This window comes from Oncorhynchus masou, chromosome 19 (genome assembly GCF_036934945.1).
Source record: "Oncorhynchus masou masou isolate Uvic2021 chromosome 19, UVic_Omas_1.1, whole genome shotgun sequence".
Lineage (NCBI taxonomy): Eukaryota > Metazoa > Chordata > Actinopteri > Salmoniformes > Salmonidae > Oncorhynchus > Oncorhynchus masou.
In genome coordinates, this window is record NC_088230.1 from 42,884,355 (window position 1) to 42,905,124 (window position 20,770).

Sequence of the window (20,770 nt, forward strand, 5' to 3'; positions counted from 1 at the left end):
CATATCATTTCTCTCTGCGCTCTCTCTCCCTCCATATATATTATCTCTGCTCTCTCTCTCCCTCCATATCTATTCTCTCTGCTCTCTCTCTCCCTCCATATATATTATCTCTGCTCTCTCTCTCTCTCCCTCCATATCTATTCTCTCTGCTCTCTCTCTCTCCCTCCATATATATTCTCTCTGCTCTCTCTCTCTCTCCCTCCATATCTATTCTCTCTGCTCTCTCTCCCTCCATATCTATTCTCTCTGCTCTCTCTCCCTCCATATCTATTCTCTCTGCTCTCTCTCTCCCTCCATATCTATTCTCTCTGCTCTCTCTCTCCCTCCATATATATTCTCTCTGCTCTCTCTCTCTCTCCCTCCATATCTATTCTCTCTGCTCTCTCTCTCCCTCCATATCTATTCTCTCTGCTCTCTCTCTCTCCCTCCATATCTATTCTCTCTGCTCTCTCTCTCCCTCCATATCTATTCTCTCTGCTCTCTCTCTCCCTCCATATATATTCTCTCTGCTCTCTCTCTCTCCCTCCATATATATTCTCTCTGCTCTCTCCCTCCATATCTATTCTCTCTGCTCTCTCTCTCCCTCCATATCTATTCTCTCTGCTCTCTCTCTCCCTCCATATCTATTCTCTCTGCTCTCTCTCCATCCATATCTATTCTCTCTGCTCTCTCTCTCTCTCTCCCCCTCTATCTCTCCCTCCTCCTCTCTCTCCATAGATTATTTCAAACCACCCCAGAGGTCGATAGAAAAGCCCTTCCGACTGTGTGTCTCGGACGTCTTCAAAGGTGACGTCACACCTTGTTTTATCTGTGGTTCTAACCTTGTTCTGCGTGGGTCTACATATATACATTACATATATACATTACATATATACATTACATAGATACATTACATAGATACATTACATATAAACATTACATAGATACATTACATAGATACATTACATAGATACAGATACATAGATACATTACATAGATACAGATACATAGATACATTACATAGATACATTACATAGATACATTACATAGATACATTACATAGATACAGATACATTACATAGATACATTACATAGATACATTACATAGATACATTACATAGATACATTACATAGATACATTACATAGATACATTACATAGATACAGATACATAGATACATTACATAGATACAGATACATAGATACAGATACATTACATAGATACATTACATAGATACATTACATAGATACATTACATAGATACAGATACATTACATAGATACAGATACATTACATAGATACATTACATAGATACATTACATAGATACAGATACATTACATAGATACATTACATAGATACATTACATAGATACATTACATAGATACATTACATAGATACAGATACATTACATAGATATAGATACATTACATAGATACATTACATAGATACAGATACATTACATAGATACATTACATAGATACATTACATAGATACATTACATAGATACATTACATATATACAGATACATTACATAGATACAGATACATTACATAGATACATTACATAGATACAGATACATAGATACATTACATAGATACATTACATAGATACATTACATAGATTCATTACATAGATACAGATACATTACATAGATACATTACATAGATACATTACGTAGATACATTACATAGATACATTACATAGATACATTACATAGATACATTACATAGATACAGATACATTACATAGATACAGATACATTACATAGATATAGATACATTACATAGATACATTACATAGATACATTACATAGATACATTACATAGATACAGATACATTACATAGATACAGATACATTACATAGATACAGATACATTACATAGATACAGATACATTACATAGATATAGATACATTACATAGATACATTACATAGATATATTACATAGATACATTACATAGATACATTATATAGATATAGATACATTACATATATACATTACATATATACATTACATATATACAGATACATTACATATATACATTACATATATACAGATACATTACATAGATACATTACATAGATACAGGTACATTACATAGATACATTACATAGATACATTACATAGATACAGATACATTACATAGATACATTATATAGATATAGATACATTCCATAGATACATTACATAGATATAGATACATTACATAGATACATTATATAGATATAGGTACATTACATAGATACAGATACATTACATAGATTCATTACATAGATACATTACATAGATACATTACATAGATACATTACATAGATACAGATACATAGATACATTACATAAATACATTACATATATACATTACATAGATACAGATACATAGATACAGATACATTACATAGATACAGATACATTACATAGATACATTACATAGATACATTACATAGATACATTACATAGATACAGATACATAGATACAGATACATTACATAGATACAGATACATTACATAGATACAGATACATTACATAGATACAGATACATTACATAGATACATTACATAGATACAGATACATAGATACAGATACATTACATAGATTCATTACATAGATACAGATACATTACATAGATACAGATACATTACATAGATACAGATACATTACATAGATACATTACATAGATACAGATACATAGATACAGATACATTACATAGATTCATTACATAGATACAGATACATTACATAGATACAGATACATTATATAGATACATTACATAGATACAGATACATTACATAGATTCATTACATAGATACATTACATAGATACATTACATAGATACATTACATAGATACATTACATAGATACAGATACATTACATAGATACATTACATATATACATTACATAGATACATTACATAGATACAGATACATTACATAGATACAGATACATTACATAGATACAGATACATTACATAGATACAGATACATTACATAGATACATTACATAGATACATTACATAGATACATTACATAGATACAGATACATTACATAGATACAGATACATAGATACATTACATAGATACATTACATAGATACATTACATAGATACATTACATGGATACAGATACATTACATAGATACAGATACATTACATAGACACATTACATAGATACAGATACATTACATAGACACATTACATAGATACATTACATAGACACATTACATAGATACAGATACATTACATAGATACAGATACATTACATAGATACATTACATAGATACAGATACATTACATAGATACAGATACATAGATACATTACATAGATACATTACATAGATACATTACATGGATACAGATACATTACATAGATACATTGATACATTACATAGATACATTACATAGATACAGATACATTACATAGACACATTACATAGATACATTACATAGATACATTACATAGATACATTACATAGATACATTACATAGATACAGATACATAGATACATTACATAGATACATTACATAGATACAGATACATTACATAGATACATTACATAGACACATTACATAGATACAGATACATTACATAGATACAGATACATAGATACATTACATAGATACATTACATAGATACAGATACATTACATAGATACAGATACATTACATAGATACAGATACATTACATAGATACAGATACATTACATAGATACATAGATACAGATACATAGATACATTACATAGATACATTACATAGATACAGATACATTACATAGATACATTACATAGATACAGATACATAGATACATTACATGGATACAGATACATTACATAGATACATTGATACATTACATAGATACATTACATAGATACAGATACATTACATAGATACATTACATAGATACATTACATAGATACATTACATAGATACATTACATAGATACATTACATAGATACAGATACATAGATACATTACATAGATACAGATACATTACATAGATACATTACATAGATACAGATACATTACATAGATACAGATACATTACATAGATACAGATACATTACATAGATACATTACATAGATACATTACATAGATACAGATACATTACATAGATACATAGATACAGATACATAGATACATTACATAGATACATTACATAGATACATTACATATATACAGATACATTACATAGATACAGATACATTACATAGATACAGATACATAGATACATTACATAGATACAGATACATTACATAGATACATTACATAGATACAGATACATTACATAGATACATTACATAGATACATTACATAGATACATTACATAGATACATTACATAGATACATTACATAGATACAGATACATTACATAGATACATTACATAGATACATTACATAGATACAGATACATTACATAGATACATTACATAGATACAGATACATTACATAGATACATTACATAGATACAGATACATTACATAGATACATTACATAGATACATTACATAGATACATTACATAGATTCATTACATAGATACATTACATAGATACATTACATAGATACATTACATAGATACAGATACATTACATAGATACATTACATAGATACATTACATAGATACATAGATACATTACATAGATACATTACATAGATACAGATACATTACATAGATACATTACATAGATACATTACATAGACACATTACATAGATACAGATACATTACATAGATACATTACATAGACACATTACATAGATACAGATACATTACATAGATACAGATACATTACATAGATACATATACATTACATAGATACAGATACATTACATAGATACATTACATAGATACAGATACATTACATAGATACATAGATACATTACATAGATACATTACATAGATACAGATACATTACATAGATACATTACATAGATACATTACATAGATACAGATACATTACATAGATACAGATACATTACATAGATACAGATACATTACATAGATACAGATACATTACATAGATACAGATACATTACATAGATACATTACATAGATACATTACATAGACACATTACATAGATACATTACATAGATACATTACATAGACACATTACATAGACACATTACATAGATACATTACATAGATACATTACATAGACACATTACATAGACACATTACATAGACACAGATACATAGATACATTACATAGATACATTACATATATACATTACATAGATACAGATACATAGATACATTATATAGATACATTACATAGATAGAGATACATTACATAGATACATTACATAGATACATTACATAGATACATTACATAGACACATTACATAGATACATTACATAGATACAGATACATAGATACATTACATAGATACATTACATATATACATTACATAGATACATTACATAGATACAGATACATAGATACATTACATATATACAGATACATAGATACATTACATAGATACATTACATAGATACATTACATAGATACATTACATAGATACATTACATTACATAGATACAGATACATTACATATATGCAGATACATTACATAGACACATTACATAGATACATTACATAGATACATTACATAGATACATTACATAGATACATAGATACATTACATAGAAACTAGCCTTGTGCTGAACCAGGGATTCCCTATAATGGAAGCTTGGGGAAGTTTAAAGTTTAAGTTAGTAAAGAGGGTCAGAACCGGTTGTCAGTCTGTGACTCCTCACATCACGTCAAACCAATGAAATGTCTTGCTTGGTCAGAGCTCCAGGGGTCACCGTCTTAGTGTTGTCGGAGCTCCAGGGGTCACCGTCTTAGTGTTGTCAGAGCTCCAAGGGTCACCGTCTTAGTGTTGTCGGAGCTCCAGGGGTCACTGTCTTAGTGTTGTCGGAGCTCCAGGGGTCACCGTCTTAGTGTTGTCGGAGCTGCAGGGGTCACCGTCTTAGTGTTGTCAGAGCTCCAGGGGTCACCGTCTTAGTGTTGTCAGAGCTCCAGGGGTCACCGTCTTAGTGTTGTCAGAGCTCCAGGGGTCACTGTCTTAGTGTTGTCAGAGCTGCAGGGGTCACTGTCTTAGTGTTGTCAGAGCTCCAGGGGTCACCGTCTTAGTGTTGTCGGAGCTCCAAGGGTCACCGTCTTAGTGTTGTCGGAGCTCCAGGGGTCACTGTCTTAGTGTTGTCGGAGCTCCAGGGTCACTGTCTTAGTGTTGTCGGAGCTCCAGGGGTCACCGTCTTAGTGTTGTCGGAGCTGCAGGGGTCACCGTCTTAGTGTTGTCAGAGCTCCAGGGGTCACCGTCTTAGTGTTGTCAGAGCTCCAGGGGTCACCGTCTTAGTGTTGTCAGAGCTCCAGGGGTCACTGTCTTAGTGTTGTCAGAGCTCCAGGGGTCACTGTCTTAGTGTTGTCAGAGCTCCAGGGGTCACCGTCTTAGTGTTGTCAGAGCTCCAGGGGTCACCGTCTTAGTGTTGTCAGAGCTCCAGGGGTCACCGTCTTAGTGTTGTCGGAGCTCCAGGGGTCACTGTCTTAGTGTTGTCGGAGCTCCAGGGTCACTGTCTTAGTGTTGTCGGAGCTCCAGGGGTCACTGTCTTAGTGTTGTCAGAGCTCCAGGGGTCACTGTCTTAGTGTTGTCAGAGCTCCAGGGGTCACTGTCTTAGTGTTGTCGGAGCTCCAGGGTCACCGTCTTAGTGTTGTCAGAGCTCCAGGGTCACTGTCTTAGTGTTGTCGGAGCTCCAGGGGTCACTGTCTTAGTGTTGTCAGAGCTCCAGACTGAAGATGTTAACTAAACAACCACTGTTGGCTAAACATTGTAATTATATTACAGCTGCTTTTCAGCATTTCTCTGCTATTTCCATATGAACTAAAGCTGCAGTTAGATAGGAGTCATGTTCTACAATGTTGGCCCTATCAATATTTTTTAATTTAGACGTTTCTAAAGTGATATTTGGCTGTAAAGGCTAGCATGAGGAACAGGAAATAGCTTGCCACAGTGAGATTTATTTTGAGAAAAGTCAGCTGACCTTGTATGCTACCTAGCTAGTTACATTTCTCTCACGATTATAAAGCCAACCATTTTTGTTTATAAAAAAAAACCAGCATATTATTGACCTAACAGGTCGCCGCTTATCCATAGACGTTACATGGTTGCTATGGGAACAACCGCAATTACTTTTGAAGTGACATTGCTAAAAAAAAAATGAATGAACTGAAGTCAAATATATCGAAACTGTAATGCAAATCTCCAATAGCCTAATTATCACCTCCTTATTTCATACTGGACCTAAATTACAAGGGTTGGATTTGTACTAAACTATTTTAAATGTCATTCTTTAAAAAAGGCATGTATGTACAGAATGTGGTGTATGGTTTGCCTCGTATACATTGTCTGCAGGTATCATTTTAAATTGAGAACATACCTGCTTTCAGAAAGTATTCATACCCCTTGATTTTATTCCACATCTTGTTGTGTTTCAGCCTGAATTCAACATGGATGGCATTGATTTAACTCTCAACCATCTACACACAAATACCCCATAATGACAGTGAAAATGTAAAAAAAAAAAAAAATCTATTGGAAATTAAATACTGAAATATCTAATTTACATTTGAGTCATTTAGCAGATGTTTTATCCAGAGCGATTTACAGGAGCAATTAGGATTAAGTGCCTTGCTCAAGGGCACGTCGGCATGTTGGTCACCCAGTTGGCTGAGGTATTTTTAAATGTATATTTTCTTTTTTTAAATTGAACCTTTATTTAACTCAGCAAGTCAGTTAACAACAAATTCTTATTTACAATGACGGCCTCGGAACAGTGGGTTTAACTGCCCTGTTCAGGGGCAGAACGACAGAATTTTACCTTGTCGGCTCGGGGTTTGATCTCGCAACCTTTCGGTTACTGGCCCAATGCTCTAACCACTAGGCTACCCTGCCATCTATCTATACTGAACTAAAATATTAAATAAATCAATGTAAAAATATCAACGCAACATGCAACAATTTCATAGATTTTACAGAGTTAAAGTTCATATAAGTAAATCAGTCAACTGAAATAAATTCATGAGGCCCTAATCTATGGATTTTAGATGACTGAGCAGGGGCACAGCCATGGGTGGGCCTGGGAGGGCATAGGCCCACCTACTTGGGAGCCAGGCCCAGCCAATCATAATGAATTTTTCCCCTCCGACTCCAAATTCTCTAAAATTATATTGAAGGCGGCTTATGGTAGAGAACTGAACATTACATTCTCTGGCAACAGCTCTGGTGGACATTCCTGCAGTCAGCATGCCAATTGCACGCTCCCTCAACTTGACACGTCTGTGGCATTGTGTGGTGTGACAAAACTGCACATTTTCGAGTGGCCTTTTATTCTCCCCAGCTCAAGGTGCACCTGTGTAATAAGCATGCTGTTTAATTAAAACAAATGTATTTATAAAGCCCTTCTTACATCAGCTGATATCTCAAAATGCTGTACAGAAACCCAGCCTAAAACCCCAAACAGTAAGCAATGCAGGTGTAGAAGCACGGTGGCTAGGAAAAACTTAATCAGCGTCATGATATGCTACACCTGTCAGGTGGCAGGATTACCTTGGTAAAGGAGAAATGCTCACTAATGATGTAAACACATTTGGGCTCAACATTGGAGAGAAATACGCTTTATGTGTTTGATCAGCTGTTGATATTCTTTTTAAAGATCTGTGTTCTAACCCTGTTCTCTGTGCTTCTAGATTAGGGCTCAGGGTTCTAACCCTGTTCTCTGTGGTTCTAGATCAGGGCTCAGGGTTCTAACCCTGTTCTTTGTGGTTCTAGATCAGGGTTCTGTGTTCTAACCCTGTTCTCTGTGCTTCTAGATTAGGGCTCAGGGTTATAACCATGTTCTCTGTGGTTCTAGATCAGGGTTCTGTGTTCTAACCCTGTTCTCTGTGGTTCATGATCAGGGTTCTGTGTTCTAACCCTGTTCTCTGTGGTTCTAGATCAGGGTTCTGTGTTCTAACCCTGTTCTCTGTGGTTCTAGATCAGGGCTCAGGGTTCTGTGTAACAGGGAAGATCGAGGCGGGCTACATTCAGACAGGAGACCGAGTACTGGCCATGCCCCCCAATGAGACATGCACTGTTAAAGGTACTGTCTGATTCTGTGTGTCTGTATCTCTCTGTCTCTCTGTGTCTGTGTCTCTCTGTGTCTCTGTCTCTCTGTGTCTGTGTGTCTATGTCTCTCTGTGTCTCTGTCTCTCTGTGTCTGTATCTCTGTGTCTATGTCTCTCTGTGTCTATGTCTCTCTGTGTCTGTATCTCTCTGTGTCTATGTCTCTCTGTGTCTATGTCTCTCTGTGTCTGTATCTCTCTGTGTCTATGTCTCTCTGTGTCTGTGTCTCTCTGTGTCTGTGTCTCTCTGTGTCTATGTCTCTCTGTGTCTGTGTCTCTCTGTGTCTGTGTCTCTCTGTGTCTGTGTCTCTCTGTGTCTGTGTCTCTCTGTGTCTGTGTCTCTCTGTGTCTATGTCTCTGTTTCTGTGTCTCTCTGTGTCTATGTCTCTCTGTGTCTATGTGTGTCTGTGTCTCTCTGTGTCTATGTCTCTCTGTGTCTATGTCTCTCTGTGTCTCTGTGTCTCTGTCTCTCTGTGTCTATGTATCTCTGTCTCTGTCGCTCTGTGTCTCTGTCGCTCTGTGTCTGTCGCTCTGTGTCTCTGTCTCTCTGTGTCTCTGTCTCTCTGTGTCTCTGTCTCTCTGCGTCTATGTCTCTGTCTCTCTGTGTCTCTGTCTCTCTGTGTCTCTGTCTCTCTGTCTCTCTGTGTCTCTGTCTCTCTGTGTCTATGTCTCTGTCTCTCTGTGTCTATGTCTCTCTGTCTCTGTCTCTCTGTGTCTCTGTCTATGTCTCTCTGTATCTATGCCAATTTGTAAGTCGCTCTGGATAAGAGCGTCTGCTAAATGACTTAAATGTAATGTAAATGTATGTCTCTCTGTGTGTGTGTTTCTCAATGTCTAATACACCAGTGCCACCTTGTGGACATACAACACATCTCTGTCTCACTCACTCTGTCTCTCTGTGTCTCTCACTCTGTCTCTCTCTGTGTGTCTGTCTCTCGTCTCTTTCTCTCTGTGTTGCTCTCTCTGTGTGTCTGTCTCTCGTCTCTCGCTCTGTGTGTTTTTCTCTCTCGCTCTCTCACTCTGTGTCTCTCTTTGTGTCTCTGGCTCTCTTTCTCCCCCTCTCTCCCTCTATCTCTGTATCTCTCTTTGTGTCTCCCTCTCTCCCCCTCTATGTGTCTCTCTCTGTCTCTTGTTCTCTCTTTCTCCCCCTCTCCCTCTATCTCTGTCTCTCTCTGTGTCTCTTTCTCCCCCTCTATCTCTCTCTCTCTCTCTCCCCCTCTCTGTGTCTCTCCCTATCTGCCTGTCTCTGTATTGTCTCTGTGTAGGTATCTCTCTCCACGATGATCCTCTGGACTGGGCAGCAGCAGGAGATCATGTCAGTCTGACCGTCACTGGCATGGACATCATCAAGATTAAGTTAGTATATAACCCAACTTCTAACCTCTAACCCCTAACCTCTAACCCCTAACCTCTAACCCAAACCCACTGGCATGGACAGCATCTAGATTAAGTTAGTATATAACCTAACCTCTAACCCCTTACCTCTAACCCCTAACCTCTAACCCAAACCCACTGGCATGGGCAGCATCTAGATTAAGTATAGAACCTAAACCCTAACCTTAACCTCTAACCCCTAACCTCTAATCAGATCAAGTGAGTATACAGCCCTAACCTCTAACCCCTAACCTCTAATCAGATCAAGTGAGTATACAGCCCTAACCCCTAACCCCTAATCAGATCAAGTGAGTGTGTAATTCTTTACTGTGTGTTTCTATCCCTGTAATGTTTGATCTGCGTGGCTGTATGAACTCTACAAGGTTGGAAGTGTTTCACAGGGATACTGGCCCATGTTGTCACAGGGATACTGGCCCATGTTGTCACAGGGATACTGGCCCATGTTGTCACAGGGATGCTGGCCCATGTTGTCACAGGGATGCTGGCCCATGTTGTCACAGGGATACTGGCCCATGTTGTCACAGGGATACTGGCCCATGTTGTCACAGGGATACTGGCCCATGTTGTCACAGGGATACTGGCCCATGTTGTCACAGGGATGCCGGCCCATGTTGTCACAGGGATGCCGGTCCATGTTGTCACAGGGATGCCGGCCCATGTTGTCACAGGGATGCCGGTCCATGTTGTCACAGGGATACTGGCCCATGTTGTCACAGGGATACTGGCCCATGTTGTCACAGGGATACTGGCCCATGTTGACTCTAATGCTTCCCACAGTTGTGTCAAGTTGACTGAATGTCCTTTGGGTGATGGATCATCATTGATACACACAGGGAAACTGTTGAGTGTGCAAAACCCAGCAGCGTTGCAGTTCTTGACACAAACCAGTATGCCTGGCACCTACTACAATACCCCGTTCAAAGACACTTAAATATTTAGTCTTACCCATTCACCCTCTGAATGGCAACACATACACAATAAATGTCCCAATTGTCTCAAGGTTTAAAAATCCTTCTTAACCCGTCTCCTCCACTTCTTCTACACTGAGTGAAGTGGATTTAACAGGTGACATCAATAAGGGATCATAGCCTTCACCTGGATTCACCTGGTCTGGTAATGTCATGGGAAGAGCAGCTGTTCTTAATGTTTTGTTTACTCAGTGCCTATAATCTCTCCTCCAGTGTGGGCTGTGTGTTCTGTGATATTAAGGAGCCAATCAGAGCGTGTTCCCGCTTCAGGGCCAGAGTCCTGCTATTCAACATAGAGGTTCCCATCACACAGGGCTTCCCCGTGAGTACACACACAAACAATCTGTGTTCCGTGGGTGGTTCTAAGTAGATTTAAGAATATTGTCTGTGTGGTTCAAAGTGTGTGGTACTATGTGTGTGGTTCTAAGTGTGTGGTTCAGTGTGTGAAGTGTGTGGTTCTAAGTGTGTGGTTCTAAGTGTGTGTTCTGTGCGTAGGTTGTGTTGCACTACCAGACGATCAGTGAACCAGCCACCATTAGGAAGCTGGTCAGCGTTCTGCACAAGAGCAGCGGGGAGGTGCTCAAGAAGAAACCCAAGTGAGTATCAAGGTGAAGTCTTCATAGATGATGAAGCTGCTTCATGCTGAGGGACCATAGAAGAAGAGAAGTTTTGGCCTCGCTTATCACGCGGTTTTGTTGCTGAGGAAGTCGGCCCGATATCGTCTGATTCTACCTTTTTATGTCAATGCAGTTCTGTAGTCTCAGGATCAAGGATCTCCCGAAATATGTCTTCAATGTTGTGATGCAGTAAACATCGCATTAACATTGTGTTTTGGTTGGGTTGTATTCGTACCCGAACTGTTCGGCACAGGGACCTCGGTTCTGTCCTCACTGTGGAACCCGAATGAGTTCCTTAAATAGATATTTATCAAATGAAAACACAATGCCTACAGGCTACAGCCGAAGCTACATTCTGAGCCGAAAACATTTCAGACCGTTCTGTTAAAACAACTAGAGCCTACGTACACGTTACAGACCGTTCTGTTAAAACAACTAGAGCCTACGTACACGTTACAGACCGTTCTGTTAAAACAACTAGAGCCTACGTACACGTTACAGACCGTTCTGTTAAAACAACTAGAGCCCACGTACACGTTACAGACCGTTCTGTTAAAACAACTAGAGCCTACGTACACGTTACAGACCGTTCTGTTAAAACAACTAGAGCCTACGTACACGTTACAGACCGTTCTGTTAAAACAACTAGAGCCTACGTACACGTTACAGACCGTTCTGTTAAAACAACTAGAGCCTACGTACACGTTACAGACCGTTCTGTTAAAACAACTAGAGCCTACGTACACGTTACAGACCGTTCTGTTAAAACAACTAGAGCCTACGTACACGTTACAGACCGTTCTGTTAAAACAACTAGAGCCTACGTACACGTTACAGACCGTTCTGTTAAAACAACTAGAGCCTACGTACACGTTACAGACCGTTCTGTTAAAACAACTAGAGCCCACGCACACGTTACAGACCGTTCTGTTAAAACAACTAGAGCCTACGTACACGTTACAGACCGTTCTGTTAAAACAACTAGAGCCCACGTACACGTTACAGACCGTTCTGTTAAAACAACTAGAGCCTACGTACACGTTACAGACCGTTCTGTTAAAACAACTAGAGCCTACGTACACGTTACAGACCGTTCTGTTAAAACAACTAGAGCCCACGTACACGTTACAGACCGTTCTGTTAAAACAACTAGAGCCTACGTACACGTTACAGACCGTTCTGTTAAAACAACTAGAGCCTACGTACACGTTACAGACCGTTCTGTTAAAACAACTAGAGCCTACGTACACGTTACAGACCGTTCTGTTAAAACAACTAGAGCCTACGTACGTTACAGACCGTTCTGTTAAAACAACTAGAGCCTACGTTCTGTTAAAACAACTAGAGCCTACGTACACGTTACAGACCGTTCTGTTAAAACAACTAGAGCCTACGTACACGTTACAGACCGTTCTGTTAAAACAACTAGAGCCTACGTACACGTTACAGACCGTTCTGTTAAAACAACTAGAGCCTACGTACACGTTACAGACCGTTCTGTTAAAACAACTAGAGCCTACGTACACGTTACAGACCGTTCTGTTAAAACAACTAGAGCCCACGTACACGTTACAGACCGTTCTGTTAAAACAACTAGAGCCTACGTACACGTTACAGACCGTTCTGTTAAAACAACTAGAGCCTACGTACACGTTACAGACCGTTCTGTTAAAACAACTAGAGCCTACGTACACGTTACAGACCGTTCTGTTAAAACAACTAGAGCCTACGTACACGTTACAGACCGTTCTGTTAAAACAACTAGAGCCTACGTACACGTTACAGACCGTTCTGTTAAAACAACTAGAGCCTACGTACACGTTACAGACCGTTCTGTTAAAACAACTAGAGCCTACGTACACGTTACAGACCGTTCTGTTAAAACAACTAGAGCCTACGTACACGTTACAGACCGTTCTGTTAAAACAACTAGAGCCTACGTACACGTTACAGACCGTTCTGTTAAAACAACTAGAGCCTACGTACACGTTACAGACCGTTCTGTTAAAACAACTAGAGCCTACGTACACGTTACAGAGATTCCAATCTTAATTGGCACATTTCAAACTGTCCTTTTGTGAGCTACAGGCAGGAACTAGTTCTTTACAATGGTGGGGTCGATTTAATCAGACTCGGAGGATCCTTCGTTAAAATCTGTAGTTTGGGATGTTGGGTTCACAGTAGAGATGGACAAGAGTGGTGGATAAGACGTGAACGGTATGTCGTCGCCACGCTCAACGAGAATAGCAGCTGCCATCACTTCATCACCCCAGTATATCGACGGAAACACACAGAAACTACACAACCAGCTGATTCTGACCGGGCCAAAGAAGGTGCAAGAGCTAGATAGATACGTAGGCTTTGTTTTTTATTTTTTACTGTCTTGTTCGTGGGTCCCATTCTCAGTGGTTGAGGATAGTTTAGGTTTCGGCACCTCGTCAAATTTCTCGAGCCATGTTGCGAACTCTTGAACCCATTTCAGTAAACGGGACCCGATCAGTGGAAAAGTATTCAGACCCCTTCCCTTTTCCACAACTCTAAAATGGGTTAAATTATGTTTTCCTCTCATCAATCTACACACAATGCCTCATAATGATTCATCGAAAACAGGTTTTTACAAAATGTAGCAAATTTATAAAAAATAAAAAACAGAAGCTTATTTACATAAGTATTCAGACCCTTTGCTATGAGACTCAAAATTGAGCTCAGGTGCATCCTGTTTCCATTGATCATCCTTTAGATGTTTCTACAACTTGATTGGAGTCCACCTGTGGTAAATTAAATTGATTGGACATGATTTGGAAAGGCACACACCTGTCCATGTAAGGTCCCCCAGTCGACAGTGCATGTCAGAGCAAAAAAACAAGCTATGATGTCAAAGGAATTGTCTGTAGAGCTCCAAGACAGGATGGTGTGGAGGCACAGATCTGGGGAAGGGTACCAAAAAATGTCTTTATCATTGAAGGTCCCAAAGAACACAGTGGCCTCCATCATTCTTAAATGGAAGACGTTTGGAACCACCAAGACTCTTCCGAGAGCCAAACTGACCAATCGGGGGAGAAGGGCCTTGGTCAGGGAGGTGACCAATGGTCACTCTGACAGAGCTCCAGAGTTCCTCTGTGGAGATGGGACAACCTTCCAGACGGATAACCATCTCTGCAGCACTCCACCAATCAGGCCTTTATGGTAGAGTGGTCAGACGGAAGCCACTCCTCAGTAAAAGGCACATGACAGCCCGCATGACAGTTTGCCAAAAGGCACCTAAAGGACTCTCAGAACATGAGAAACAAGAGTCTCTGGTCTGATGAAACCAAGATTGAACTCTTTGGCCTGAATGCCAAGTGTCACATCTGGAGGAAACCTGGCACCATCCCTATGGTGAAGCAAGGACTGGGAGGACTAGTCAGGATCGAGAGAAAGATGAACAGAACAAAGTACAGACAGGTCCTTGATGAAAACCTGCTCCAGAGCTCTCAGGACCTCAGACTGGGGTGAAGGTTCACCTTCCAAAAGGACAACGACCCAAAGCACACAGCCAAAACAACGCAAGAGTGGCTTCAGGACAAGTCTCTGAATGTCCTTGAGTGGCCCAACCAGAGCCCGGACTTGAACCCGATCTTACAACTCTGGAGAGACCTGAAAATAGCTGTGCAGCGACGCTCCCCATCGAATCTGACAGACCTTGAGAGGACCTGCAGAGAGAAATGGTAGAAACTCCCCAAATACAGGTGTGCCAATCTTGTAACGTCATACCCAAGAAGACTAATCGTTGCCAAATGTGCTTCAACAAAGTACTGAGTAAAGGGTCTGAATACTTATGTAAATGTGATAGTTTATTTTTTTAATACATTTCAAAAAGTCTGTTTTTGCTTAAAACAATTAGTAAAAAGTCAAGGGGTCTGAATACTTTCTGAATGCACAGTATCTAAAGCCGAGGTAGTCAATGAGTTAGCCACCCTGTGTTGCCCTTACTGTTCCTTCAGAAAGTAGTCACACCCCTTGACCTCTTCTACATGTTGTTGTGTTACTGAGTTTAAAATGGAGATGGTTTGTGTAACTGGCCTCTACACACAATACCCTATAATGACGGGAGTTTTCAGGATAAAAAAATAAACAGAATGGCGCTAAGTACAGGCAAAATCCTAGAGGAAAACCTGGTTCAGTCTTCTTTCCAACAGACACTGGGAGATGAATTCAATCTATTTCAATGGCCCTCCATCTGGTAGGGAAAACATGAGCTCCCATTCATCCTTGAGCTCCCACTTCTTCTACATGGTGACCTCTGTCACCTACTAAGGTAATGGCCTCTATAACAGCAGTTAAAAACATTTAGAAAAAGCAATCCTCTTTTTTGAACGTAATAATTTGTTTACGATCGCCGTACTTTTAGTTTACGGTTGACGCAGCTTGTTGGCCGATAGTCAATCTGCGTTTCTCAAAAGAGTTCAAATCACATGAATGCTGGTATTTACGACTTCAAAACGGGCCAATTCCCGCATGGACGCGAACGCAGCATCCGAGTGGAAACTTGACCCAACTTAACAATCATGTCACAACAGACAATGCCAGGAACATTGTGAATGGCATTTAATTTTCCGTTCCGTGACCCCCAAAACGTCAATACGTACCGAATCATGGGTTTACCATTACACCCTTAGTGTTGGGAAAGAATGTGAAGGTTGTATAAATGTTTGTTTAATGTTGTGTAGGTGTCTGGGTAAGGGTATGAATGCGATGGTGGAGATCCAGACCCAGAGACCCGTGGCGTTGGAGCTCTATAAGGACTTCAAGGAGCTGGGACGCTTCATGCTGAGATATGTAGGGTCAACCATCGCTGCCGGGGGTCGTCACCGAGGTAACCGCCCTTCTCCTCTTCCGACCTGACGAAAATATATCTACATTGTAGGCTTTTGTCCCAAACGGCAACCTATTCCCTATAGAGAGACCTATGGGCCCTGGTCTATAGTAGTGCACTATATAGGGAATAGGGCCCTGGTCTAAATTAGTGCACTATATAGGGAATAGGGCTCTGGTCTATAGTAGTACCACTATATAGGGAATAGGGCCCTGGTCTAAATTAGTGCACTATATAGGGAATAGGGCCCTGGTCTAAATTAGTGCACTATATAGGGAATAGAGCTCTGGTCTATAGTAGTGCACTATATAGGGAATATGGTTCTGGTCTAAATTAGTGCACTATATAGGGAATAGGGCTCTGGTCTAAAGTAGTGCACTATATAGGGAATAGGGCTCTGGTCTATAGTAGTGCACTATATAGGGAATAGGGCTCTGGTCTAAAGTAGTGCACTATATAGGGAATAGGGCTCTGGTCTAAAGTAGTGCACTATATAGGGAATAGGGCCCTGGTCTAAATTAGTGCACTATATAGGGATTAGGGCCCTGGTCTAAATTAGTGCACTATATAAGGAATAGGGCCCTGGTCTAAACTAGTGCACTATATAGGGAATAGGCCTCTGGTCTAAATTAGTGCACTATATAGGGAATAGGGCCCTGGTCAAAATTAGTGCACTATATAGGGAATAGGGCCCTGGTCTATAGTAGTGCACTATATAGGGAATAGGGCTCTGGTCTAACGTAGTGCACTATATAGGGAATAGAGCCCTGGTCTATAGTAGTGCACTACATAGGGAATAGGGCTCTGGTCTATAGTAGTGCACTACATAGGGAATAGGGCCCCATTTGGGATAGCACCCTAATGTTGAGCAGAACAGACCAAACCTGCTGGAGTTACAGGCAGTTCACCTGCCTGTTGTGAAGGACATGGTTTCCGTAAACTTTAGAGTTCAAGATTTTAACCTTGTCTTGGTTTTGTGTATTTTCTCTGCAGATCAAAGAATGACGAGCGGTCTGATCCAGCTGGATCAAGTCGGAACTGGACCCAGAGACTGCATGACAGACGGCTAGCTGCAGACAGACAGACAGACAGACAGACAGACAGACAGACAGACAGACAGACAGACAGACAAAGTGCAATTCCTTCAGAGACAGAAGTGTCATTCACAGACTGGGTGTTCCCATCCATCCCTCTATCTATCTATCCATCCCTCTATCTATCTATCCATCCCTCTATCTATCTATCCATCCCTCTATCTATCTATCCATCCCTCTATCTATCCATCCATCCCTCTATCTATCCATCCATCCCTCTATCTATCCATCCATCCCTCTATCTATCCATCCATCCCTCTATCTATCTATCCATCCCTCTATCTATCTATCCATCCCTCTATCTATCTATCCATCCCTCTATCTATCTATCCATCCCTCTATCTATCTATCCATCCCTCTATCTATCTATCCATCCCTCTATCTATCCATCCATCCCTCTATCTATCCATCCATCCCTCTATCTATCCATCCATCCCTCTATCTATCCATCCATCCCTCTATCTATCCATCCATCCCTCTATCTATCTATCCATCCCTCTATCTATCTATCCATCCCTCTATCTATCTATCCATCCCTCTATCTATCTATCCATCCCTCTATCTATCTATCCATCCCTCTATCTATCTATCCATCCCTCTATCTATCTATCCATCCCTCTATCTATCTATCCATCCCTCTATCTATCTACCCATCCCTCTATCTATCTATCCATCCCTCTATCTATCTATCCATCCCTCTATCTATCTATCCATCCCTCTATCTATCTATCCATCCCTCTATCTATCTATCCATCCCTCTATCTATCTATCCATCCCTCTATCTATCTATCCATCCCTCTATCTATCTATCCATCCCTCTATCTATCTATCCATCCCTCTCTATCTATCCATCCCTCTATCTATCTATCCATCCCTCTATCTATCTATCTATCCATCCCTCTATCTATCTATCTATCCATCCCTCTATCTATCTATCCATCCCTCTATCTATCTATCCATCCCTCTATCTATCTATCCATCCCTCTATCTATCTATCCATCCCTCTATCTATCTATCCATCCCTCTATCTATCTATCCATCCCTCTATCTATCTATCCATCCCTCTATCTATCTATCCATCCCTCTATCTATCTATCCATCCCTCTATCTATCTATCCATCCCTCTATCTATCTATCCATCCCTCTATCTATCTATCCATCCCTCTATCTATCTATCCATCCCTCTATCTATCTATCCATCCCTCTATCTATCTATCCATCCCTCTATCTTATCCATCCATCCCTCTATCTATCTATCCATCCCTCTATCTATCTATCCATCCCTCTATCTTATCCATCCATCTAGTGCAGAAGTTACCGAACAAGATGAAGTAAACGATGAACCAATAAAAGGTCAATTCCAGCTGTTTTTATCTCGATATCAAATCATTTCTGGGTAACAATTAAGTATCTTACTTTGATTGTTTTTCAATTAAAATGGTCAATGGAAAACAACAACATTTGTTTCATAGCAAATAGTAATTTCTCAAGCAACAACTGTCTGGAAGTCGTGTGAGTGGGGATGGGGAAATCTGAAAAATAGCTGTTATTGGCAGAGAGGTTTGGAACTCTTTCTGATTGGTCTATTAACTCATTTACCCAAAACTCTGTCCTACCAAAACGGTCAGAATTTTCAGGTAGTCTTTTCAAACTGCTCTTTTCACAGTGTTATTCTAACCTCATGGTATATAAATACTGTATATATTAAACACAGGAAAATCGTGTTTTTGACTGCATTGGGCCTGGGCTGTGATGGTCATGAAATGTTGTCAGCTGGTTATTGGCAAGAATATAACTGACGGTCTCACGGTAATTGACCGTTAATTAACATAAACACATTTAGCATCACCTGGCTTCCACACACAGACAACAAGACACTGATGCAGACCTTTGGTACATCTACATCTTATAAAGTCTAATAAATCCATGTAATATAGTCTACACCTACACAATAAATCCATGTAATATAGTCTACACCTACACAATAAATCCATGTAATATAGTCTACACCATCACAATAAATCCATGTAATATAGTCTACACCATCACAATAAATCCATGTAATATAGTCTACACCATCACAATAAATCCATGTAATATAGTCTACACCATCACAATAAATCCATGTAATATAGTCTACCTACACCATCACAATAAATCCATGTAATATAGTCTACACCATCACAATAAATCCATGTAATATAGTCTACCTACACCATCACAATAAATCCATGTAATATAGTCTACACCATCACAATAAATCCATGTAATATAGTCTACACCATCACAATAAATCCATGTAATATAGTCTACACCATCACAATAAATCCATGTAATATAGTCTACACCATCACAATAAATCCATGTAATATAGTCTACCTACACCATCACAATAAATCCATGTACTATAGTCTACACATCACAATAAATCCATGTACTATAGTCTACACCATCACAATAAATCCATGTAATATAGTCTACACCATCACAATAAATCCATGTAATATAGTCTACCTACACCATCACAATAAATCCATGTAATATAGTCTACCTACACCATCACAATAAATCCATGTAATATAGTCTACACCTTCACAATAAATCCATGTAATATAGTCTACACCATCACAATAAATCAATGTAATATAGTCTACAACACCATCACAATATATCCATGTAATATAGTCTACCTACACCATCACAATAA

General features: G+C 39.3%; 1 protein-coding gene across 1 annotated transcript in view; it reads left to right on the plus strand.

The window, feature by feature from the left end:
• Positions 1-19,426, plus strand: part of LOC135506275 (HBS1-like protein) — a 92,899-nt gene extending 73,473 nt beyond the window's left edge. The window contains 7 exon segments of the mRNA XM_064925817.1: positions 718-786; positions 9,008-9,112; positions 10,400-10,490; positions 11,711-11,819; positions 11,993-12,093; positions 16,824-16,969; positions 17,963-19,426. Of these exon segments, the coding sequence (XP_064781889.1) occupies positions 718-786; positions 9,008-9,112; positions 10,400-10,490; positions 11,711-11,819; positions 11,993-12,093; positions 16,824-16,969; positions 17,963-18,039 (698 nt within the window). The 3' untranslated portion in view covers positions 18,040-19,426.
• Positions 19,427-20,770: the final 1,344 nt, after the last annotated feature.